Genomic DNA, 21,548 nt, shown 5'->3' on the forward strand with positions numbered 1-21,548 from the left:
AAAAAAGTAGCAGATTGCAACGTCACATTGGTATCTCATTTTAAAAACGAAATGAGTGGTGCAAGATCATTACAGTAAATCACTCCTCTTACTGCATTATTTTAAAATACTTCTGCAGGCCAAGATTAAAAATTATGTATTTTACTGCTGCAGTGTTGCCAATTCTTATAATATTATCAATAGCCTCATTTTTAAAAATATAAGTCAATCATCTCCAAAATCAGGCAATTACACGAAAACTCGAGATCCACTTTAAAAGCCAGGTATATGCCCCTTTGGCCTTACAGCTGTCACCAAAAAAAAAAAAAAAAAGGCAAAATAAAATCTGGCCAGTGAGGCTCACAGCACTGAAAAAAAAAAAAAAAAAAAAAGGAGAAAAGGAAAAGAAAAAATATCTACTTTCTTTTTCTTTCTGAGTCTTGTCAAATTAAGCCAGTCCATTTCAGGGGTGCCTGGAACATGATTTTTAAATATTTATGATTGACAGTTTCAGCAAGTTCCTGCAGCATCCTCTTTCTAGTAAAAATAAATATTACGGGAAAATGAGTTTTCTGGGGAACATCTGCCTTCCTCAGCACCCAAAGCCCTTGCACCAGTGAGCAACCAGAGTCCAGTCCCTGCAAACTCCGCATGCATTGGAGGAACTTTAGTCTCATAATCTGCTGCACAGAGATTTTTCTCTTAATTAAAGACAGTATTTGAGTCCAAATTCAGATTTTTCCTATAGTTAAAACTGAGTTTCTCTCACCGATCTCAACACAAGTTTTACTTTTTTCTCGAGGCTATCAATAATTACTGAGAAGCTCAAGTCCATGGATTTAATAGCATGCTAAATGCAAACAAAATAAATGTTTATTTTCAGTAAGAACACAGTGAAGTGGTGGAAACCCTAAATTCAACTGCATTCTACTAACACAGGTAAAAAAAAACAAACACAAAACAAATGAAAATAAGGAAAAAAGCAAACAAAAAAGAACAACATCATCCTCTCACCCAAAAGAATTACGTTATGTAAACTAGAGAAAGCGGCAAAAATACTTAAAAAAAAAACCAAACAAACACAAGATTTCGCACTGGAATAATGTCTTCGTGAAACTGGGAGAACTTTAAAGAAGAGATAAATACGTAGGCAATTTTATTTAAAGCAAATGCTATATGCTGATTCACTGCCTCTCAAGCCTTTCTGGCTGTAGCTATATTTTCCAAAGTGGTTATTCTCTGTGGCACACAAATGCAGCAAGCCCATGGCTAGCAGAAACCAAAATCCTGACGTTTTCTACCCTGCTGTGACCCTGCCAGCTCAAGGTCACGTCCTGGCCTGTGAATAAAGCCCAGCACTCATTTCTGCTCCAAAACCCGACTCGGCTCCCTCAGAAGCGCGGGGAGCGGTGTCAGCCCCGCACCTGCCCGGCACAGCCCTCGGCACAGGCTGCAGAGCAAAACACCTTTTTTTTTCCCCCCATACCAAACCCTGTTCCACTTTTTTCCTGCCCAGAAACCAGTTTCTGCCCGAACACCAGAGACGCTGGAAGCCAGGTAGGGCACAGCCTCCTCAAAAGCTTCGGGATCTCTGCCCAGCCCCTTGCTCTGCCGTGCCAAGTGCCCAAAAAACCTCGCCTGAGAGCCATTTTGTATCTGCGGGACTACCACGGGCCCAAACCAGGATTATACGATGCTCTGAAAAAGGACAAAACCATGGGAATAGCCTTATTCTGCCCATACCCTTCATGCTCCTCGGCCGTTAAGCCTCTCCAGCTTCCCCAGCCTCCTGCCAGCCGGCAGGACCGCCGGTGACTTTTCCCCCCTCCGAGTTCCCGGCTGTCCCAGGTCAGGCTCCCTTCCCTGGCGTGCACAGGAATGAATCCCCAACGTGCGGGCTGGGTCTCCCTCGGACGGAGCTTCACGTATGGCCCATTCAACCATTTCAAAGTCGAGCTTTGGCAATTTCAAAGCTGCCACTATTGAACAAGTTGCCAAAACAAAATCATGCAGCTAAACTCTTTTTTTTTCCCCCAGCCCTTTTTATTAAATTTTCTTTTCACACAAAGATTTGAAATGGAGAAACATTACTGACTCGTTAGCTAAAAGAAAACCTAAGCAGCACACAACCTTCTTTACTGAGAATAAAAATTAGCACATTAATATTAAAATATATCTGCGCCTCCTTAGACAACTGCCTCCCCCAGTTATTGCAGAGGGCTTTTCCACTGCTAGCACGGACCAGATGGCTGTGATGCCATCCTACACCGTCTCCGATCGAGTCTGCAGGGCAGGTCCTTGCTTTGCCATTCTCACTCACCAGTGCAAGCTCCTACGCAAGCATTTTTACTGCCTGCAGTTACGTCCAGGTGAGTAGGCACTTGTAAGACGTAGATGATATTTTTAACCCACACAAACGGCATAGCAAGGTTAACCAAATGTCTTAGTTCAGGGGATGTAGATTAGTCATTATATACCAATTATTTCCTTCTGCACACTCCACAATAAAACTAGACTTCTGTGAAGAATTTAAAGCTTCCTCTAGAGTTTTACCTCTCCAAAACAAGAGTGCACCTCTGCAGATATATTTTCCATATAGTTTGATCATACTAACAGCATAAATAACAGGGATGGTTTATCAGTCATGAAAGTTAGGCTCAGCTAAAAGAGCTGTGTTAGTGTGTGGTGCTTTTAATCTGGGAACATCATATTTAAAGAAAAAAAAAAATGCAAACACACAATACTACACCCTATCCACTGCTTCCGAGCTTTACAGCCGACAGATAGGAACTTAATTCCTGATGCCGTAGCGCCGAGACACTTGAACACAACCTGATCAAATGCCTTCAGGACTCTGCCTTCACACTGTGTGCAACCACTAGCCGCTAATGGCACGCACAAAGCTTGAAAAAAAAATATATATTATTTTCAGAGGATTACACCAGACCCAGAGACAGATATGCAAAAACAATGACACCAAAGGAATCAAAATATTCATGGCTCATAAAGCGTGGTAGAGAAGGAATGGCTCCAGCTCATCGCCTGCCTCTGCTTAGATCCTTTATAGCACAATGAATCAACATTACCCCTTTTAGAAAACCATCCCGAGTCCTGTTTATTTGGGGACAAATCCACCTAATCCCGCTCATACAAGCAAGCACAGCAACTTCAAGGGAGCTGCCAGTCTGGGAGAGGACAGCAGAATACGGCCCCTTTTTCTGAACAGTCCTGGGACTCTTCTGGGGTGCGACACAAGATCCATTATTAATGACACACTAAAAGCCGAGCTAACATGGCACCTGCTCTGCCAGCGCTGTCCTGCCCCGGCCGGCTCTGTAACGCTTTCGCCCGAGCTGTGAGCACAGGGAATGCCCGCAAGTCCCTGCTGCCAGGCCCTGGCATTGAAAATCATCACCTGTCTCACCCCAACTCACAAAACCAGCCTAAGAAATCTGGGAAAAAGGCAGGGTCTTTCCTGCTCTAGGACTCTCCACATCTCCCTGCAATGGGCAAGGGCGAGAAACAGAGCCTTTTTGCTTCTTTTTTACAGAAAAACCCTTCTTATTTGTCCATGAGAGCTGAGCACTTGGCAGCAAGGTGAGACAGCTCCTCCCTGGGCTTCACCCCCGAGGTGTCGGGGCCAGCAGCAGCTGGTGGGGCAGCGGCATGGCGGGGACTCGGGGGACACGGCCCTCCCGGCCCACCTCACCATGTTGGTGCTGAACCCCGTGCTTTGCCAGCGTTTCACAGCCAAACAGGTCCCCAGCCCTTTTTGCACCCATCCCAAACCATTCCTCCATCCCAAACCATACACACACCCCCCAGCTACCCCTGCCTCATCCATGCCCCATTTCGGGGCAGCGGGGGTGCAGAATGGCCGAGGGGGCCCCTGACCTCAGTGGGGTGCAGACAACAGTTTGTCCCCCCTTCCCCATACAGGGTGCTAGCCCTGGCTGGCTGGGGAGGCCCCAGGGTGGGGGAGCGGCTGGCTACCCAGGGCAAGCCAACTGATCCAGGATGCCGGGTTTAAGTCCTTGCTATGAAGGTGGCTGGGGCTGTGCTGCCAGCCCAAGGAAGCGCCTGCGGGGCAGGCAGGAGGGCAGGTAGGCCAGCAGGGCCCCAGGGCCCCGGGGACCAGCCGGAGCCGCTGCGGGGCCGGGAAGGGTCCCCGCACCCAGCGGGGCCGGGAGATGCTGCATCCTCCCGGCCGCACCCGGGACAGGCAGCCGGACACCCCCGGCCACAGCAAAGCCCCCCGCTCTGCGACGGCGTTTCGGGGACCGACAGCAGCAGACACCCCGCGGCTCCCGCCCCGGGGGCTCCGCCGCCCAGCCCTGCGCACCCGCCCAGCCCTGCGCACCCGCGGAGCCCTGCGCACCCCCGGTTCCAAGCAAAGCAGTAACGAAACCGAGCCTACCGGCACATCTCCAAGCCTGGCGCGGTCCGGAGCGATGCAGGCACGGCCCAGGTGGGTGTCCGAGGAAAACCCGACGGCCCCCGGCGGCTCCGCTCCTCCTCGCCCGCCGCGGTGCGGGGCGGCCCCGCTCGCCCCTCGGGAAGGGCCCGGGCCGGCAGCGCTCGGCGTCCAGCCCCCGGGCTCGGCTCTGCGCACAGCGAGAGAAAGACTTCACAGCATAAAAGAAGCGGAGATCCACGGCTTGCCGGGGAACCTCGCGGGGAACTATTTTAGGGGGGCAGTGAGGAGCGAAAAACCTGCCTGTGCCGGGCTTGGGGGATTTTATTTTTCAGATGGGCAGCCCCGGAGGCTGCGATCCACCTTCCGCCCATCTGCTCCTGCCCGAGAAACCTTTTTTGTTTGTTTGGGTTTTTTTTGGAAGGAGAAGAGGGTAGATTTGTTTCAAGTGAATTTTGAAAGCATGCAAGGTTTCGCGGGTGCTCGGACCCTGCGGCAGGCTGGAGGGGCCGGACCGCCCCGTCCTCCCGCGGTGCCCCAAGTCAAGTTCAAGACGGGCCTGTCTGGGGTCTGTCCCGGTCAGCAGAGGTGCGGAGCCCGTGGTGCCGGTCCCTGCCTTCCCCCGGAGCCGGGGTTCGCTCCGGCAAGGTCCCTGCGCTCCGTACGCCCGGGCTGGCCGCGCTGGAGGGGAGCCCCGGCCGCGCTCCGCCGGGGCAGGAGGCCGGCTGCATCCCCGCCGGAGCCCCGGCCGGGCCGCGGGCATCTCCCGGCCGCCGGGGGCACGGAGGTTTGCCGGGGGGCCGCTTTCCACCGGCGCTCTGGCTGCTTGGGGCTCCTGGGCGGCGCCGGGGGAGAAGTTTGTCGGGTGAGATTTCTCTGCTCGACCCCGGGAAGGCTTCTCCACATCCTAGGTAGAAATAAAGAAAAAAACAAAAAAGCAAAAAAAAAAAAAAAAAAAAAAACGAACGAGAACGGAGAAAATCCGGCGCGCAGCAAAGTCGCCCCGGGGTCGCCCCGGCAAGCAGCCCGCTGCCGGCGGGGCCGGTCCTGCAGAGCTGCCCGGCCCCGCAGCCCCCGGTGCATGCGAGGGGCGCCGGGCGCTGCCCCGGCCCGGTACTCACCGTCGGGGCCTCCCCGTCGAGGCGGCCCCGGGGCTCCTCTCCCTCGGCGGCTCCGCGCCACGGGCTCCGTCCGCTCGGGAAGGTGGCGGGGAGGCGAAGGCGTTGGGCGGGGACAAAGGGACAGGAGAGAAAGCGGCGGCGAGGAGGAGGCTTCACCCGGCATCGCCAGCCCGAAAACAACGGCCCGGCCCCGGCGGCAGCGCCGAACCGGGCCGGCCACGGCGCCCGCGGCTGCCCCCGTCCCCCGGAGGAGGTCAAAAACGGCTCTTTCCAAAACAATAAACTTTTAATGCTAAAGCAGTTATAACCAAAAGCTGTACAGAGTTGGAATTTTTTTTTTTTTTGCTGTTTGGTTTTTGTTTTTTTTTTTTTTTTTGTTAGAAAACAATTTTTTCTCCCCCATAAATATTCTTCAGTTCCCGGCACTTTGTATCAATAATTAAATTACGAACGATAAATATGGCATCATGGATATGTATTTACAAAAAAAGTTATTACAAAAAGGCAACTGTTATACTAAACGTCACAATCTGGGTAGAATAAACACCACATCCTCATCCTGAAAAATACTGACCGACCCCATCAGACGAGAATACATTCACAAGTGTAATGCTTGGAGAGAGAGAAGGAGAAAGAGGAGGAGAGCAGAGAAAGGAGCAGCAGGAGAGCTAGAGAGGAAAGTTCAAGACATAACAGGACTTTGGCACGGTTTAAGACTGTAAGTTTAAACAATCACCACTAAGGCGAAGGAGAATTTTCATCCTCATGTCAACATCCCACCGAAAGAAGGAAAAACAAAACAAATTAAAAATAAAAAAAAAAAAGTGGGGAATCGGAGGAAGAGGGACTGGGGCAGGGAGGAAAAAAAAATATCAAAGAAACGACTGCGACTGCAAAAAATGACGACAACAACAAAAAAAAAAAGAAATCCAATCCTGAGAAAAGGACATGGCTAGTCCAGCGTCTGGGCTTGCAAAAAATAGTAATAATTATAATATAATAATAAAAGACCCCCCCCTCCGGATCCTGGCAGTTAACTAGGTGTAGCCCTATGCGGTCGTCGGTGTGGAAACTCCATTTCCGTGGGAGCGAGCGGCAGTTGGCTTGATTTGTCCTTTTTTTTTTTTTTTCCTTGTTCCCAACGCATTTGGTCCAGTCTCTGGCTGGGCAGCAGCTGCCTTCACACATACCACTCATTAAAATTGGGGGGCAGTCCAGGGTTGTGGCCGGGGTTACTCTGAAGGGCGGCCGGCGGCGTTTTAGTGGAGTCCTTACTGCCGGCGGAGCCCACCGCGGGGGGGGTGGAGGACTCGTACCCCGAACTGGCTGCAGGGGAAGAGTCCGACCCCTGGGATTCGTGCACCTAAAACCAAGAGGCAGAGATGGGAGCGAGCTCGGGGTCCCCGCCACCCCGCTGAGCTGGGTTGGGATGCTCCCCCGTGCAGGAGGGACACTGGGGTCCAGCGGCTCGGCCACTGCCCGGCAAGCAGGCGGTTCATGCCTTGCCGGCCACCCTGAGCACCAGCGGCAAACGCCTGCCTCGGCTCCCGGCCACTTCGCTGCAACGTCCCAGCGTGGGGGGCTGCAGCGTCCCGGCGTGGGGGGCTGCAGCCACCGGCCAGGTTGCATTGACACAGCCCTCCAGCACCGAGCCACGCACTGGAAACTGGGCAGCGCTTACACCGATGGGAGCACAAAAAGAAACTGCGCCATTTCCCCGAGCTGTGCTCCAGCCACGGCCTAGACACCAGGGACCGCTCGGGCCATGCCGGGAGCGCGGAGCGCTGCGGCGGGCACCGCTCGGCTCTGCCCTGCCCCGGGAAAACGAGCCCTGAGCACGCCGGCGACTGAGCATCCCTGCTCGGGGAGGAAAGGGCTGGGGCGCAGGGGTGATTACCTTCATGTGTTTCCTAAGTGAGCTGGGGTGGGTGTAGGATTTGTCGCACACCTTGCAGATGTAGGGCTTGTCCGAGGTGTGGACGTGCATGTGTTTCTTCCTGTCGCTGCTGTTGGCGAAGCGCCTGTCGCAGCCCTCAAACTCGCACTTGAAGGGCTTCTCACCTGTGAAATTCAGAGAGGGTGAAGGAGGGCCGTTCCCCTCTCCATCCCCACCTGCCTCCTCCCAGGACAACCTCTGCCCCGCTCGCCCCACCTTGGGGATGCACAAGCACCCCAAAAAAATGAAGAAGGGGAAGGTGGACAGCCGGGTTTGCTACGTGTCGGATAAATTCAGGTCAGCCTTTGTTACTTTTAATTTGCCTCCCACCAGACCCGTGCCGGGCTCCGGCGGGGACAGCGGCCCGGCGAGCCTAGGGAGGGTGAAGACCCGAGATAAATTCAGCGGCTCGGACAGTTTTACAAGACGTACTCAAGGAGAGAAGCCAAAATGCGTTTGCTTCCTGCCTTCCCCCCCTCTTCCCTCCAGCCGGGCGGAGGGCTGAAGGGGAGACGGGGCTGCAAATAAAAATACTTTGACAAAAGTATCGCTGATTTAATTAGGAGAGACGCCAATCAGGCCTAAAAATAAAATAAAAAGGAGCGGAAGTCACCGAAAATGAGGTTTCATTAGCATTTCCATGGTTCCCTCCGCAGAGGCGCGCAGGGGGCCGAGAGCGGCGGCAGCGCTGCGGAGGCCCCGGCCCCGGCCCGGCCGCGCAGCCCCGCGCAGCCCCGCGGAAGGGGTGCGCCCCCCCGGGGGGGGCCCACGGGCCTTACCTGTGTGCGTCCGCTTGTGAATCTTGAGGTTCTCGGAGCGGGCAAAGATCTTGCCGCAGCCCGGGAAGGGGCAGGGGAAGGGCTTCTCCCCCGTGTGCACCCGAATGTGGTTCACCAGTTTGTATTTCGCCTTGAAGGACTTGCCTTCCCGCGGACACTCGTCCCAGTAGCAGATGTGGTTGTTCTGCTCCGGCCCCCCGACGTGCTCCATGGTGACATGGGTCACCAGTTCGTGCATGGTGCTGAAAGTCCTGTCGCAGCTCTTCTTGGGCCGGCTGAGCTGGCTCTCGTCGAGCCATTTGCAGGACAATTCTTGCTTGATGGGCTGGCGCATGTACCGAAAGAAAGCCCCGGGGCCGTGGTGGTGATGGTGGTGGTGGTGGGCCGCCACGTTCATGCCCATATTCATGTTCATGTGGTTGTAGTTGTGGAACTGGGCGCCGGCGTAAGGGTCCGTGCGGGGGCTGGAGACGGCCCGGTAGGGATCCGGTCGCCCGAAGAGGTCCCCGCGCAGCCCCAGGTGCATCTGCCCGTTGTCCACATGCCCGTTGGGGGACGTGTGGCTCGGGCTCTGCTCGTGGAGCCCCGGGAAGAGCAGGTAGCCCGGGGTGTCCGGGATGCCGCCGGGGCCGTGCAAACCGCCGGGGGAACCGCCGAAAAGCCCGTGTTGCGCCGTACCGGAGGCGGCGTCCGCGATACCGGAGCCGCGGTTGCGAAAGAGAAACTCGCGGGTGGAGTTGAAGGCGGCGGCCCCGCCGTAGGAGGGCACCTGGCCGGCGTGGTGGTGGTGATGGTGGTGGTGGCCCAGGGCGCTGGCGTAGCCCGGCGCCTGCGGCGTGAACGCCGAGCTCTGCCCGGCGGCGAGGTCGTGCGGGGCCGCGTTCAGCTTGAAGGCGGCGGCGGCGGCGTGCGAGGAGTCCCCGAAGGGGCCCAGCCCCATGCCGGCGGCGGCGGCATCGCGGCCCGGCATCTCGTGGTGGCGGGGCGCCGGGAAGCCGCCCACCCCCAGCGCCGGGAACTGCGGCCCTCCGTCCAGCAGCATCGTCATGGGCGCGGGGCCGTCGGCGCGGCGGCAGCCTGCCTCCCCCTGCCCCCTTCCCTCCTCCTCCTCCCGCCCGCCCCCCCCCAAAAGTACAAAACCACCCCAAAACGCACCCCCCGCTGCGGGCAGGCGCGGCCCCCGGCCGCGGGCGGGCAGCGAGGCGAGCACCCCCCGTCCGACACAAAACCAAACAAAACCCCAAAAAAAAAAGAAAAACCGAACAGCCCCAAAAAAGCCACCCGCCCCCCCCTCCCTCCCTCCCTCCCTCCCTCCCCCGGAGGCGCCCGCCCCCCGCGCCGGGCCGGGCCGGGCCGAGCAGGGCAGGGCGAGGCGAGGGGCAGCGCGGCCCCGCTCCCGCTCGGCGCCGTCGGGGCACTGACGGGGCGCCCGCCCGCGCCTCGCACATAAACCAACGGCGGGGCCAGGCCGGGCCGCGCCAATGGGGAGCCGCCGGCCGGCCGAGTCACCTGACCCGCCGCCCGCCGCCCCATTGGCGGCGGCGCGCTTGATTGGCACGCGCCCCGCGCCGCCGCGGACGCTGATTGGACGCGGGAGCCTCGCAGGTAAAACGTGGGGGGGGGAACGGGACGGGACGGGACGGGGCGGACCGCGGCGGCGGAGCCCCGTGCGGCGGAGCCCCGTGCGGCGGCCGGGCGGCCCGGGCCGTGCCGTGCCGAGGGGCAGGCAGGGTGCGTGTCGCCGTGTCCCGCTGCGTGGCCGTGCGCGGTGCCCCCGCTGCCACCGCCATCCCCCCACGCGTGTCGCGCCGTGCCCCCCCGCCACGCCTCGCGGGACGCAGGCGTAAAGCCGCCGCGTTGCTTCAAAAATTAAATAAACCCCTTAAAACTCGGAGCGGCGCCTTCGGGGTGGCTTTTCTGTTTCACTTTAATTTTCTTTTTATCTTCACCGCCCCGAGCCGCGCGGGGGGCCCCGCTCCAGCCCCACGGGGGGCCCGGGGCGCGGCTCGCCCCGGCCGGGGCTGACTTTGCCGGCCCGAGTCCGGCCGCCCCGTTCCCCCCTCGCCCCCCGCTCCGCCGGCAGCCGGGCTCCGCGTCCTCCCGGCCTGCGGAGCGCGGCCGAGCAGCGCCCGGCCCGGCGGCTGCTTTGCCCTGCTTTTCCTGCACTCGTTTATCTTCCCCCCCCCCTCCGCCCCCCGTCTCTCTCTTTCTTTCCCTTTTTTTTTTCCTTTTCTTTTTAATTTTATTTTGCAAAGGCAACGTTCTGCCTTGGAATAATTATCAGTTGCAGACAGCGCTATAAATCCACTCATTTTCTGTTCTGGAAAGCATTTGCAAAGAACGATGGGGAGCAAGAGTGGAAATAAAAGGCAGAAAGAAAGATGGCTGTAATTGTAATATCCTGAGATTTGCTGAGCCCCCAAGTCTGGCTATTGGGCAGGTCTCAGCCTCGCCGCCGGCTCTCTGCAGGAAACGTAAAATCTGATCAAGTTCAGAGGCGCATTGAGAGCCCGCTTCAAGCAGCGCTTTATAACTGCGGCCCTTTCACATCCTTCCCCCCAATCAGCCCCGGGAAAGACTTCGCATTCTTTATTTTAGGGTTTGCAGGGACGGCGGGGACGGCGGCGGGGGGGGGGGGGGGGGGGGGAGCAAAGGAAAAAAAAAAAAGCAAAGGGAAAAAAAAAAGGCAAAGGAAAAAAAAAGTAAAGGGAAAAAAGCAAAGGGGAAAAAAAAAAAGCCACCGATATAAAATCTCCCCGAGAGGTAACACCGGTGCCCGTCAAACACTCAAATTTCCCAGGCCACGGCCGCCAAGAACAGTCCCACAGTCGGAAGGTGAGTCCCTCGGTAGCGCACGATCGCAGCAGAACGACCAGAGGCGGGAGCGGGGGGGACCCGCCCGGGGGGGCCGGGGCCGGGGCCGGGGCCGCCCTCGCTGCGCGCCCGCGGATCTTGCGCGGGGGGGAACCGGCAGGCTTGGAGCCCTCTCCGCGGCACGGCCGGGAGCTCCGGCGTGGGGGAGCCGGGGCAGGGCCGGGGACACCCGGGCACCGACCTGCGGCCCCCGGGGCGGCGGGGCCGCGCTCTCCCCTTCGCTGCTACCTGCCTGCCTCCGGCGGGCCGCGGCGGGGTAATTAATTACCTCCCGCACGTGTTCGGTTTTCTCGGCAACAACAACGCCCCCCCCCAAAAAAAGGAAAAAAAAAAAAAAGGAAAAAAAAAAAGGGAAAAAAAAGAGGCATAATTCAATTAGCCCGTCAGCTGAGCGGCGGGGAGGGCAGCGCCTCTGAAGTCGCCGACCTGGAGCGACCGAGGGCGACTGACCCCGCTTGTGCGGGGCCTCACGTGTAGCCCGGCGCATTGTCCGCCCCTAATGGGATGCGCCGGGGCCGGGCCGGCGGCGGCGGCGGGGAGCGGGCAGGGGAGCGGGGCCGCCCGCCCCGGTGCCCGCCCCGGTGCCCACCCCGGTGCCCACCCCAGGCGGGGCTGCGGCTCCCCCGGCCGGGCGGCTGGGGGGGGGGGGAGAACCCCTCCGAGAGAAGGAGCGAGAGTGACTCCACGGCGGGAGAAGCTATAAAAAAAAATATAAAAATTAAAAAATAATTTGGGTTTTTTTGTTTTTTTGTTTTTTTGTTTTTTTTTCCGCCTAGAAAAAAATCCCTGCGCGCCGGCACCGCGGGGCTTCGGGAAAAGCATCCCGGGTGGGGGTGAGGGGGGGTAAAAAGAAGCGATCGTAGCTGTGGAGGAGGACTCGCCGTTTCGGGGAGGGTTTGGGGGCTTTGCAAAGCGGCGCCCGCAGCCCTGCCGTGCCGCCGTGTACTTGCGGATCGGGCTACATCAATTAACCTATAAATCTTTTTTTTTTTTAATACGTTTCCCACTTCTACTCGGCCAGTTTTGCCTGGGTGTGTGCGCCCAGCAATCTCCACACGGGCGTACGGGCGCTGTTTACACCCGATCCCTTCCTGGCTGGAATTTGCCGGCTCGGGGACCAAAAAATGGCATAAAACGCGTTTAGTTGTGTAAGGGCATTGTCGGTATGGCCTATGAATTTTTTTCCCCCATGCTTTCGTAATTAAAAAAAAAAAGTATAATATATTTTGTACGTATTTTACCACTTTAGTAAATTCCATTTTTTTTCAGCGGCCTTTCTGGCCGATCCCAATTTATTTTCCAGAGGCGGGGGAACATCGCATCTCTCTCCTTTTTTAAATCTATCTCAATTGCAAACGTGCAAACAACAGCAACCGGAAAAGTAGTCTCGCAGGCTCCCCTCTCCCGTCGTGCTCCCAGCGCCAGGGGAAGGCGGAGAAAGACCCCCGCTCTACGTCAAGAACAGATATTCCTGTAATTCTCCTCCACCACCTATTCCCCCCCCCCCCTTTTTTTTTTTTTCCTTTGGGATGATTTAGGAATTTAACAGCTGCAAAAATGCAAAAACCCTGGACAGCGGTGCGGGTCCCCCCCCGCTCCCGGTGCCCCGCACGGCGGCGGACCCGGACCTCCCCGCCGGGCTCCCCCGGTGCTGCCCCCCGCCCGGGCCCCGGGACCCCCGGGGCTTAACGCTGCCCCGTCCCAGCACCCCGGCACGGTGCGGGGGAGCCTTGCCAGGGGGGAGACCCCAAGCTCCGGGCCCTGCACCGGCGGGAGGAAAAAATGATCGCCGGTGGGTGCCCACTCGTTACGGCGGGGCAGGGGCAGGTGAAGCTTCGGCAACGGCCCCGGGAGCGGGGGGTCGGCGGCTCCGCGGGTTTCCCTCGTCCCTTCCACCGAGGGTGGGAGGAAAAGGCAAAACAAACCCGGGCAAACAGCAACAAAAATCCCCCCGCGCCGACCTGCGAGCCGGCCGGCGAGGGGAACATTTCATACGCCCTAAATAGCTTTTAAACCGCGCTGTATCGCGGATAAATTAATATCCTTAACAAGCGTAAAGACAAGTAGTTTTTCTCCTGCCATAAACATATTGCATCTCCAGTGTAATTAAATGCAAACCAGGAGCGAACGAGACTTTTCCATTGTAGCTGTCACTCAGCGGAGGGGGGGATCGCACGTACATTTGAACTTCAGAGATACGGGCTGGAGTAAACAGGTCTGAACTTCGGCGAGGGGAGGGGGCGAGGAATATCAAAGGCCAGGCGGAGGCAAGCAGAAAGACCTGAGTGGCGAGGAAACGTAGGTGCCGGCGGGCTCCGTCCTGCAGCCCGGGGAGCCGGGACGGCGCCGGCGTCCTCGCCCACGGCCGGGGTTTGCCGCGTTTGGTGGTGATGGGGAGAAGTTCCCCCCAGAAAAATGAAAATCACCGTTCAGCTGCGTGGAAAACACGCGTGTGGCTCGGAAGCGAGTGGGAAAACCATGAGGACGAGTTAAAGGTGCCGCAGAAGAAACGGGTCCGCTCGCCCCAAAGGGGGCCGAGGCAAACCCAGGGGCAGGGGACGGCGGGGGTCGCAGCCCTGCGGGGCGCCGGGGCCGCCCCCTGCGCCCGGGGATGCCCACGCACCTAAATGGCCACGCACCGGAGTGACCGCGGGGAAGGCCACCCCCTGGATGGGGGAAAAAGTCCCCTGCAAAGCCACGGGTACGAGGCACGGTGCAGAGCCGGGAGCAGGAGGATGAGGAAGCCGGGCCTTGGGTACCCCGGCCCGGCCGAGAGCATCCTCGCCCCCTTGAAATCCCCCCGCGCCTCCGAGGAGCGGAGGGGGTGGGGGGAAGCGGCGAATATCTCAATCAGCGAGGAGGTGACCTGTGACCCGGAGGGTGGCTCTATTGTCCCGCTCTTGCGGGGGACACAGACTTTAGTCAGCCTTTCTGCGTGACTGAGCCCTGAGGGGCAACCGCAAGCCCCGGGCTCCGGGGAGGCATCCCGGCCCCGGGAGCCGCCAGCCCGGCATCGGCTGCCGGGGCAGAGCCGCGCTTTCCCCGGCGTCCCGGGGCCGCCGCCCCCGCGCCCTGGCTGTGTCCGAGGCCGCACCCGGGGTACCCGGCCCCGCTCCTGCCCCGGGCCTTTCCCCGGGGACCGGGCACGGCTGGGCAGAGCCTCCCCACCCGACGGCGAGCCACAGTGAGCCGGGAGGCCCCCGGCCGTGCTGAGGCTGGGGCTTGACCTGAAGTGAGCGCGGCGATGCTCTGAGGAATCGACGGGGATAACGGGAGGGGAGCGCACGGATCCCCGGAGGAGCCCCCGCCCCGCTTCTTCACACCCCCTCCCCCGAAACCCGCCGGCCCCGACGAGCGGGGCTGCGAGCGGGGCTGCGGGAGCCGGGGGGGCCCGGCGGCGGCTGCGGCGGGGCCTGGAGCGGGGCCGGGCACGAGGCGGCGCTGCGGAGCGGCCCGGAGCGGCCTCGACGGCTGCGGGGCCCCGGGCACCCCCGGGAGCTGCCCTGCTCCCCTGCCCGGGCACGGCGGGGACCCCCCGCACCCTGCCCCGCAGCACCGGGCGCACCGCTGAGGACGGAGGAGCCGGGGAACGTGGGGCTCCGGCCCCAAAATCCACCCCGGTCCAGCCCCTCCCCGGGCCCGGAGCCCCGCCGCTGCTGGCGGGCTCGCCCGCCTCTCCCCGCCGAGCCGCCCCGGGGCCTCCCAGCAGGTGTAAACCCCGGTAATAAACCCGCTCCCCGGGTTCAAATCGCCCCGTTTGAACCGGCACCCCCAGGGGCCGGAGACAGCGGTCCCTAGCTGCCGGGGGCCAAGCGGGTGGAGCTGCCAGGCTCCGGGGGGCCGGCCCCAAGCCCGTCCTGGGGACCCTCCCAGCCTGCAGCAGGTGCCCGGGGCGGCTGCGGGGACACCGGCGACACTGCGAGCCCCGCGGTGTGCCGGGGCTCGGGGCTCTCCCCGCGGCCCCGCGGCGGAGCCGTCCAGTGCCGCCCCGGTGGCGGACTGCGGGGTGGCCCGGTGGAGCAGAGGGCCCTCGGGGGGGCCGCAGGTGGGCTCCGGTCCCGGGCCGTGCGCCCAGCATCGGCTCCGGCAGCGCCGTCCCGGCGCACCGACGGGGACAACGGCGGCGGGCACCGAGGGTGTCTCCCGCCGCCCGCCATCCCCTAAAGACGGGGGCACGATTTCGCCAGCCCCTAGGACGTGTTGGAACAAGGTGTTGAGCGATTTAAGGTCTTAGGAAAAAAAAAAGAAAAAACAAACCACCAACACTAGGGCTGTGCCATTTCCACCGCTCGCCTTTCGCCACCCTCCCGCCGGCCGCATCGCCCAGCGACTCTCCCCTCCACTACCGGGGGCTTTCCCCAAGGTGCCGGGGATCGAACCGAGCCCCCCTTCGCCCCTCCGGCCCGGGGACCCATCCCAGCCGGTCCCCTTGGGGTGATCTGCCCATTCCCTTTTCCCCTTGATTTTTTTTTTTTTCTCCCCGGGAAAAGCGGTGCCGCCGCAGAGCTGCGGACAGGACCCGCTCCCGCTCCTTTGGCCGCCTGCCCCGCTCCCTTCGCCAACGAGGGGAACGAAGCGCTCCAGGGGCCCCTCCAGCCCCCAGCCCCGACGGGGTCCGGCCGCCCCGGCGGGCCGGGAGGAACCGGGCTCGACCCTCCCACGCTTCCGTGGGAGCAACGGCAACGGGAGCCGCTTTCGCCGGTAAAATCCCCCTCGAAGCCTCGGGGCCAAAGCGGGGTGAATAACAGCAGCGGGGCGGGGGGCTTGCCCCAACGCCCCCCCCCCCCCCCCCACCGGGGCCAGGTTTGCACCAGGGCGATTCACCCTCTGCCTGCGACCGCGGGGCTTCGGGGAGAGCCAGCTCCTCTCCCGCTGCCCATATCCCCAGATTTCGGGCCGATAGAGCCCCCCCGCCGCTCTGACCTCCCCTCCCCTGGTTTTCCTATCCAATACCCCGAGGCAGCGCGTTTCCTCCGCAGGCCCCGCGCTGCGGGACGCGGGCGCGCAGGGAGCGCACCCCGGGCGCGGAGGGCAGCGATGGGACCCCCCCCGGCACAATTAACCCCCCCTTAAACGGTGTGCTCGCCACCGGGTGAAGGAGTCGATGCCTTTTAAAGGACTGTTATTGCCGTCCCCGGAGGATCAGCTCCGTAACGAGAACCTCGTCGGGCAGAGGTGGGGGCGATCGCGGTGGAAAAGGTGCCTCAAGTGATCAACCCTGGGGCGGGCGGTGCCGGGTGGGAGGGGGGGCTTGCGGGGACTTCGATGGGGACCACACCAAAATAAAAAAAAAAAAAAAAAAAAAAAAGAGAGAGGAGGAAAAAAAAAAAAGAAAAAAAAGAAGGAAAGAAAAAAATGGACAAAAAGAGAGAGAAACCAAAACAAACTCAAAAAGCAACCAAGCAAACGGAAAGCCCCATCGCAGCCCTTCAGTTGCGGCTCCCAGCTGAAGGCAGCGATGTGCCCTCGTTGCGTTTACATTCCCTCGGCAGGGCTGCGAGCCCGCGGCGGGCAGGGCGCGGGCAGGGCGCGGGCAGGGCGCGGGCAGGGCGCGGGACTTCACGCCCTCTCAAGTTTTCAAAGCCGGGAAAGAGCCATTTCCCGCTACCTTCGCCCATTCCCCGATAGCTTTCAAGGCGTCCACGTTTATTTTAAAAACTATTCTGAGAGCTGTAGTAAATTGCGTTTGCTTGTAGCTACAAAGGAGAAAGTTAAGCATTTGTCTCTGCTGTTGTGTAGGCAGCCAGTTGTTTTAATTAAAGGGTGGGGATCCGTGATATATACACCAGATAAAAGTAAATGCACAGAATAAACTAATTAAAACATTGTGTTTGGAACACATTTTATTTCTTTTTTTGATCTTAGTTGTGTTTTAAAGAAATGTCAGCGCACTATAAAGCAACCTTATTTCCCTTATAGTGTGCGGCGCTTTTCAAAGGCTAGTGTGATATATTTTAGAAAAGAAATCCCGCTGTGAAAGCTTGCGTGTCTTCTCTTTACCAAACTAAGCTCTTGTCAATCATGCCAAGGCATATCCAATCACCAAGTCCCTTTTTGGAAAGCAGCTCATCCCGCTGTGCTTTTATATATCACACCGCAGCATGTTTAGATGCATTTTTACTATCACTTCAGGAGCGGTGACTGATGAGAGCGCAGTTACAGTACCGGCTTCCCCAAACGCCGGAGTTGCTAACAATTTGCCTGGCTATTGTCTGCCTGTCTTTCCCTCCCTCCTCCTCCTTTCCTGCCTCTATTTGTCATGGACACTAAGATGCAGGGGAATATCGGGGCGGAGGGGGGGTGAGATTCCGAGGTGCCCATCACCTGCCCGGGATGCGCAGACGGGAGGCTCCGTGGCTGCCCAGCCCCGGGGAGGGAGAAGCCCCGGTGGTTCGGGGTTCCCCCGATGCCACTGGAAAAAAAAAAAAAAAAAAAAATGCGGGCACCCCACCTTGCAGCGGACCCCCCCTCTCCGCTGCAGCGCGAAGCCCCCGGGCCCCCGCAGCCGGGTCCCCCCGTCCCGCCGCTCCCGAGCCCCGCGGGGGTCCCGCGGGCCGTCGGGGGTCCTGCTCCGGGCGGAGAAGCCTTTGCCAAGGCGGGGGGAGCGGCGGAGCACGGCGAGGTGTGTGCGGGGGCCGCGTCGCCCCCCCGCAGCCGGCCACGCCGACACGGATCGCGACAATACCGCCTGTGTTTTCCCTCTCCTTTTAACGCGAAGCCCTGAAACCGTTGCAGGGGCGCCGCGTTTACCTCTTGATCCCGACGGCAAGTGAGGGGGGGGGGGGGGGGGAAATAGATATTTTTTCTTTTTGTTAAATTTCTGGACCCTAATTGAAGACAAGTGGCAAATGTGTTTTATTAAAAAAACCCTCCTTTTCCTCCGCCTCCAACTCCGGGTGTTTTCAGGCAAATTGTGCAAACCTCTGGCAACGCGCACGTACAGAAACATTCAATATTTCGCCGTTCAGTCATGTGTTAATATCGCCTGGTTTTGTGTCTTTTCCCAGGCGCAAATTTCGGGGCCAGGGCTGCGCACAGACCTCCCCGGCCGGTCCTTTGATGTGACCGTGTCAGAGACCACAGAAAGGGGAGCCGGGAGGGACGGGCGTCCCCGACGCCCCTCCGCCTTCCAAGGCGACCTGGGCACAAAGGCTCCCGATGCTCAACCTATTTACAGAGATTTTTTCCCCCCCTTCCCCTTTGCTCCAGCATTTTATCTCACAAGATTTCGCACCCCTCGTTTGCAGGAGGGGGCTGCAAGTTTTGCCCAGAGGCTGGGGTCTCCCCACGGTCCTTGGGCGGATTTGGCCGGACCGGGAAACGCGAAATGATTTTGCCGTTTGCCTTAAAAAGGGGACAGATGCGGACATTTATTTCTATTTTATTTCCCGTTTAACGCACAGGCGGCGGCTGCTGTATCGTAGCCCGCCCTGAAACGACGAGAACTAAAGGTGTATATGAAGCCGGGGCTTACTAGTGCACAGAAAAAAATACATTAAATATATATATTTATATTATACCCTTTAAACCCCTGGCACCTCGGCTGCCGGGAGCCACCCCGTGCCCCGCAGGAAGAAGGGCTCAGGGATCCACGCTGCCGCTCCGCACCCGCGGAAAGCCCCTGCGCGCATTCCCCCCGCAGCACGAGTGGGGAACCCCCAGCCCCGGGGAGCCCCCCAGCCCAGGACCCCCGGCACGGCGTTTGGTGGAAGTGGGGTGCGAGCAGGGGGTGCTGCCGGCAGCGCCCCAGCCCCTCTCCGCTCCCCCCCGCCCCACAAAGGGGTCTGCAGCTTCCCACCTCACCCCAGTCCTGCTGTTCCTCCCCCCCATGCGAGCAGTAATTAGCTGTTTCCTTTGAACGCCCCTGGGAGTTTTCCTCCACATCAGGCAGAGTAAAGGTCTTCCTTCTTGTCCTGCATTTCCCCCCTTCCCCAAAAAATTTGTCCCTTTGACCCTCCTCCAAAGCGATGCTTTGAGCAGGGGTCTCAGCCCTCCTGGCCGCAGCGTCAGGCCGGGCAAGGGGATGATCTGGAGCCCCCCGCGTGTGCCGGAGCTGCTGTGGCATTCCCAGGGGGCTCCCGCTGAGCCGGGCTGAGCTGTTCCTCCCTTCCCAAACCTTCCCCAAAGGGGACTTTCTGCCCCTTCACCCCAGCTGACGGGAGGCAGATTTGGAGCCACTGCCGTCTGGGGGCCGGGGTAGGGACCGTGCTGAGGGGAGGTGGCTGGAGGGGCAGAGACCTCCCAACTGGAGGTCAGTCTTTGGGGACAGGAGGCCACCTGGGTAGACACGTGTCCCAGGGGGGTTCTCACCCCTTGAGGACACCAGAGGCCCTGACACTGGAGAGCAGAGCTCCGATGCAGCACTTTGCAGGCTGGGGCTGAGGGGCAGCACCCCACGCCGAGGCCAAGCCCCACTCATGTGCCGGTGTGAGCCACAGTGCAGCCCAGGCTGGAGCCAGGCCACTTGGCAGCCCTTGTTGTCACAGCCCCGAGTCAGAAATATTGCCACTCCCAAGGGCCCGGCATAGGTACGACACAGGGGCTTTGCCTGCCCAGGGGAGCAGCCCCCCCATAGCTTTGTTGGCAGAAGAAGGGACCCTGTGGCAAAAGCACCTGCTGGGATTGTGGCAAAATGGGTACAGCTGCAGGTGCCAGGAAAGGCTCAGCATCACCTGCGCACACCTGCCAAAGGCAGAAGTCACCACCAGGTCTCCAATGTTGAAGAGACTCACTTAAAACAGTTTTCAAACATTGGGGTTTCAGAACAGCACTGCTACTTCCCCCCTTCCCTCTCCACTTTGAGTTTCTTGGACTTCTACAGGGCACAAACATACATCTACATGAGTTTTCTCCTCTAAATAATGAATTTAGCAATTCTTAAAAAAAAAAAGTGAAGGTAGAAATAAGAATAAACACACAAAACTAATCCAAAATCTGGGAAAAAATACAGGATAACCTCCAGCCCCAAAGATCCAAGCAGTACACACAACTCAATGCTAAAATAAGCCTCCTCAAATGCAGGGGAAAAAAATCCAGCTCTCTGATCAGAACTAGAAAACATTAGAAACAACCAGTTTTATCAGCCTCCTCCCGAGGTGCCAGGAGGGCACTGTGCCAGGCATCCCTGGCCGCTGCCGTGACCGCCTCCCTGCAGCGCGCAAGGCAAGAGGTGGCCGAGCACGAGGCTGAGCGCGCTGGGGGGTACCCGTGTCCCCCCAGCCCGGGAACCCACGCAAGGGCCCAGTGGGGTCACCCCAGACAGGGACACAGAACATCAGATCCGAGCTGCTGCAGCACAGGATTTCATTTCCCAACAGTAACGGTGGTATTGATCTCTCTAAATGGTGGGATTTGGGCCTTAAAGGTCTTTAGCTCATTTTTCTACGTGAAAGGTTTTTCCACCTTTCCCCTAGTGCCACGCTGGGGAAGGGAAGCGGCTCCCAGCCGCAGCAGCTCTCCCTGCCGAGCGCGGCTGGCAGGAGCTCCCCATCAGCCACTACACGAGTTACCCGTAGGCTTGCACAGATCCCACTTGCAGAGAAACAGCAAAGCAGCACAGGCAGCTGCCTCAGCAAGGAAATAATTCACCAGGAGGGACACAGAAAAGTCCAAAACCAGTGCTTAAATACCTTTGAAAAGATGTGCATTTCAAATACTTCAGGGAAAGCCTGATGCAAGTCCAGCAAAACCAGTGGGTTGGAGTCATACTGAAGGTGCAGCCATTCCCTTGCTGTCCCAACCAGCAGCATTCAGAAAATCCTGCATTTCCCTATGACACATCCACCCTACACTGCAAAACTCACCTTATAAGATGGAAGCCCAGGCTTAACTTATTAAAGCCAGTGATGCTCCTCACCTGCTGGCAGCTAAGGCAGCACCGAGGTGCTGTGCAGGGTGAAGTGCTAATGCATGAGCAGCACGGGGCTGATTTGGCTGCCCGAGCCTGGGCTCAGAGCCTTGGCAGAGGTAAATCACCCAGCCCTGCACCGCCACCAAGCTGGGATGCTTTGCACCCGTTGGCTTTAATGAGGATTCGGCTGGAGAACAGCAGGTGAAATTTCAGCCTGGTATCTGGAGAGATGGAAACAGGATTTCTAGCCTTACACTGGAAATTATATCCATTTTTCATATCCATTTTGAATTTTCAACATATTCATGTTAGATGGGTTTGTTTGTAAGTGTGGATTTTGTTGTTGGAAATTATTTTACACACATTTTTAGGATGAAGATAGGAAACGAAAAGCTCTCAAATCCATCCGCCTGGAACAGCATGTCAAGGAACAACACACAAATGGCTATGGCGGCTTTCTTCTCCATAGGGTGCAAAATAATTTGGGGTCCTCAAAGCCTCGATAGGAAGAGAATAATGTGTAAATAAAGTGCATGGCCTGAGCTCTTCGGCAGTTCCTAACTCTTGCTGATATTGATGGCAATTAAATGCATAA

General features: G+C 58.7%; 1 protein-coding gene across 1 annotated transcript; it reads right to left on the reverse strand.

Annotated features, from left to right (window-relative positions):
* Nucleotides 1-6,694: 6,694 nt before the first annotated feature.
* On the reverse strand, nt 6,695-9,277 carry ZIC3 (Zic family member 3; the record flags this gene model as incomplete). The annotated part of the gene is made up of 3 exons (XM_082322946.1): nt 6,695-6,877; nt 7,412-7,575; nt 8,230-9,277. The coding sequence occupies 3 exons, from the start codon at nt 9,275-9,277 to the stop codon at nt 6,695-6,697; spliced, it is 1,395 nt and encodes a 464-aa protein (XP_082179072.1).
* Nucleotides 9,278-21,548: the final 12,271 nt, after the last annotated feature.

This window comes from Platalea leucorodia (genome assembly GCF_965183815.1).
Source record: "Platalea leucorodia genome assembly, chromosome: 10".
NCBI classification, from domain to species: Eukaryota; Metazoa; Chordata; class Aves; order Pelecaniformes; family Threskiornithidae; genus Platalea; species Platalea leucorodia.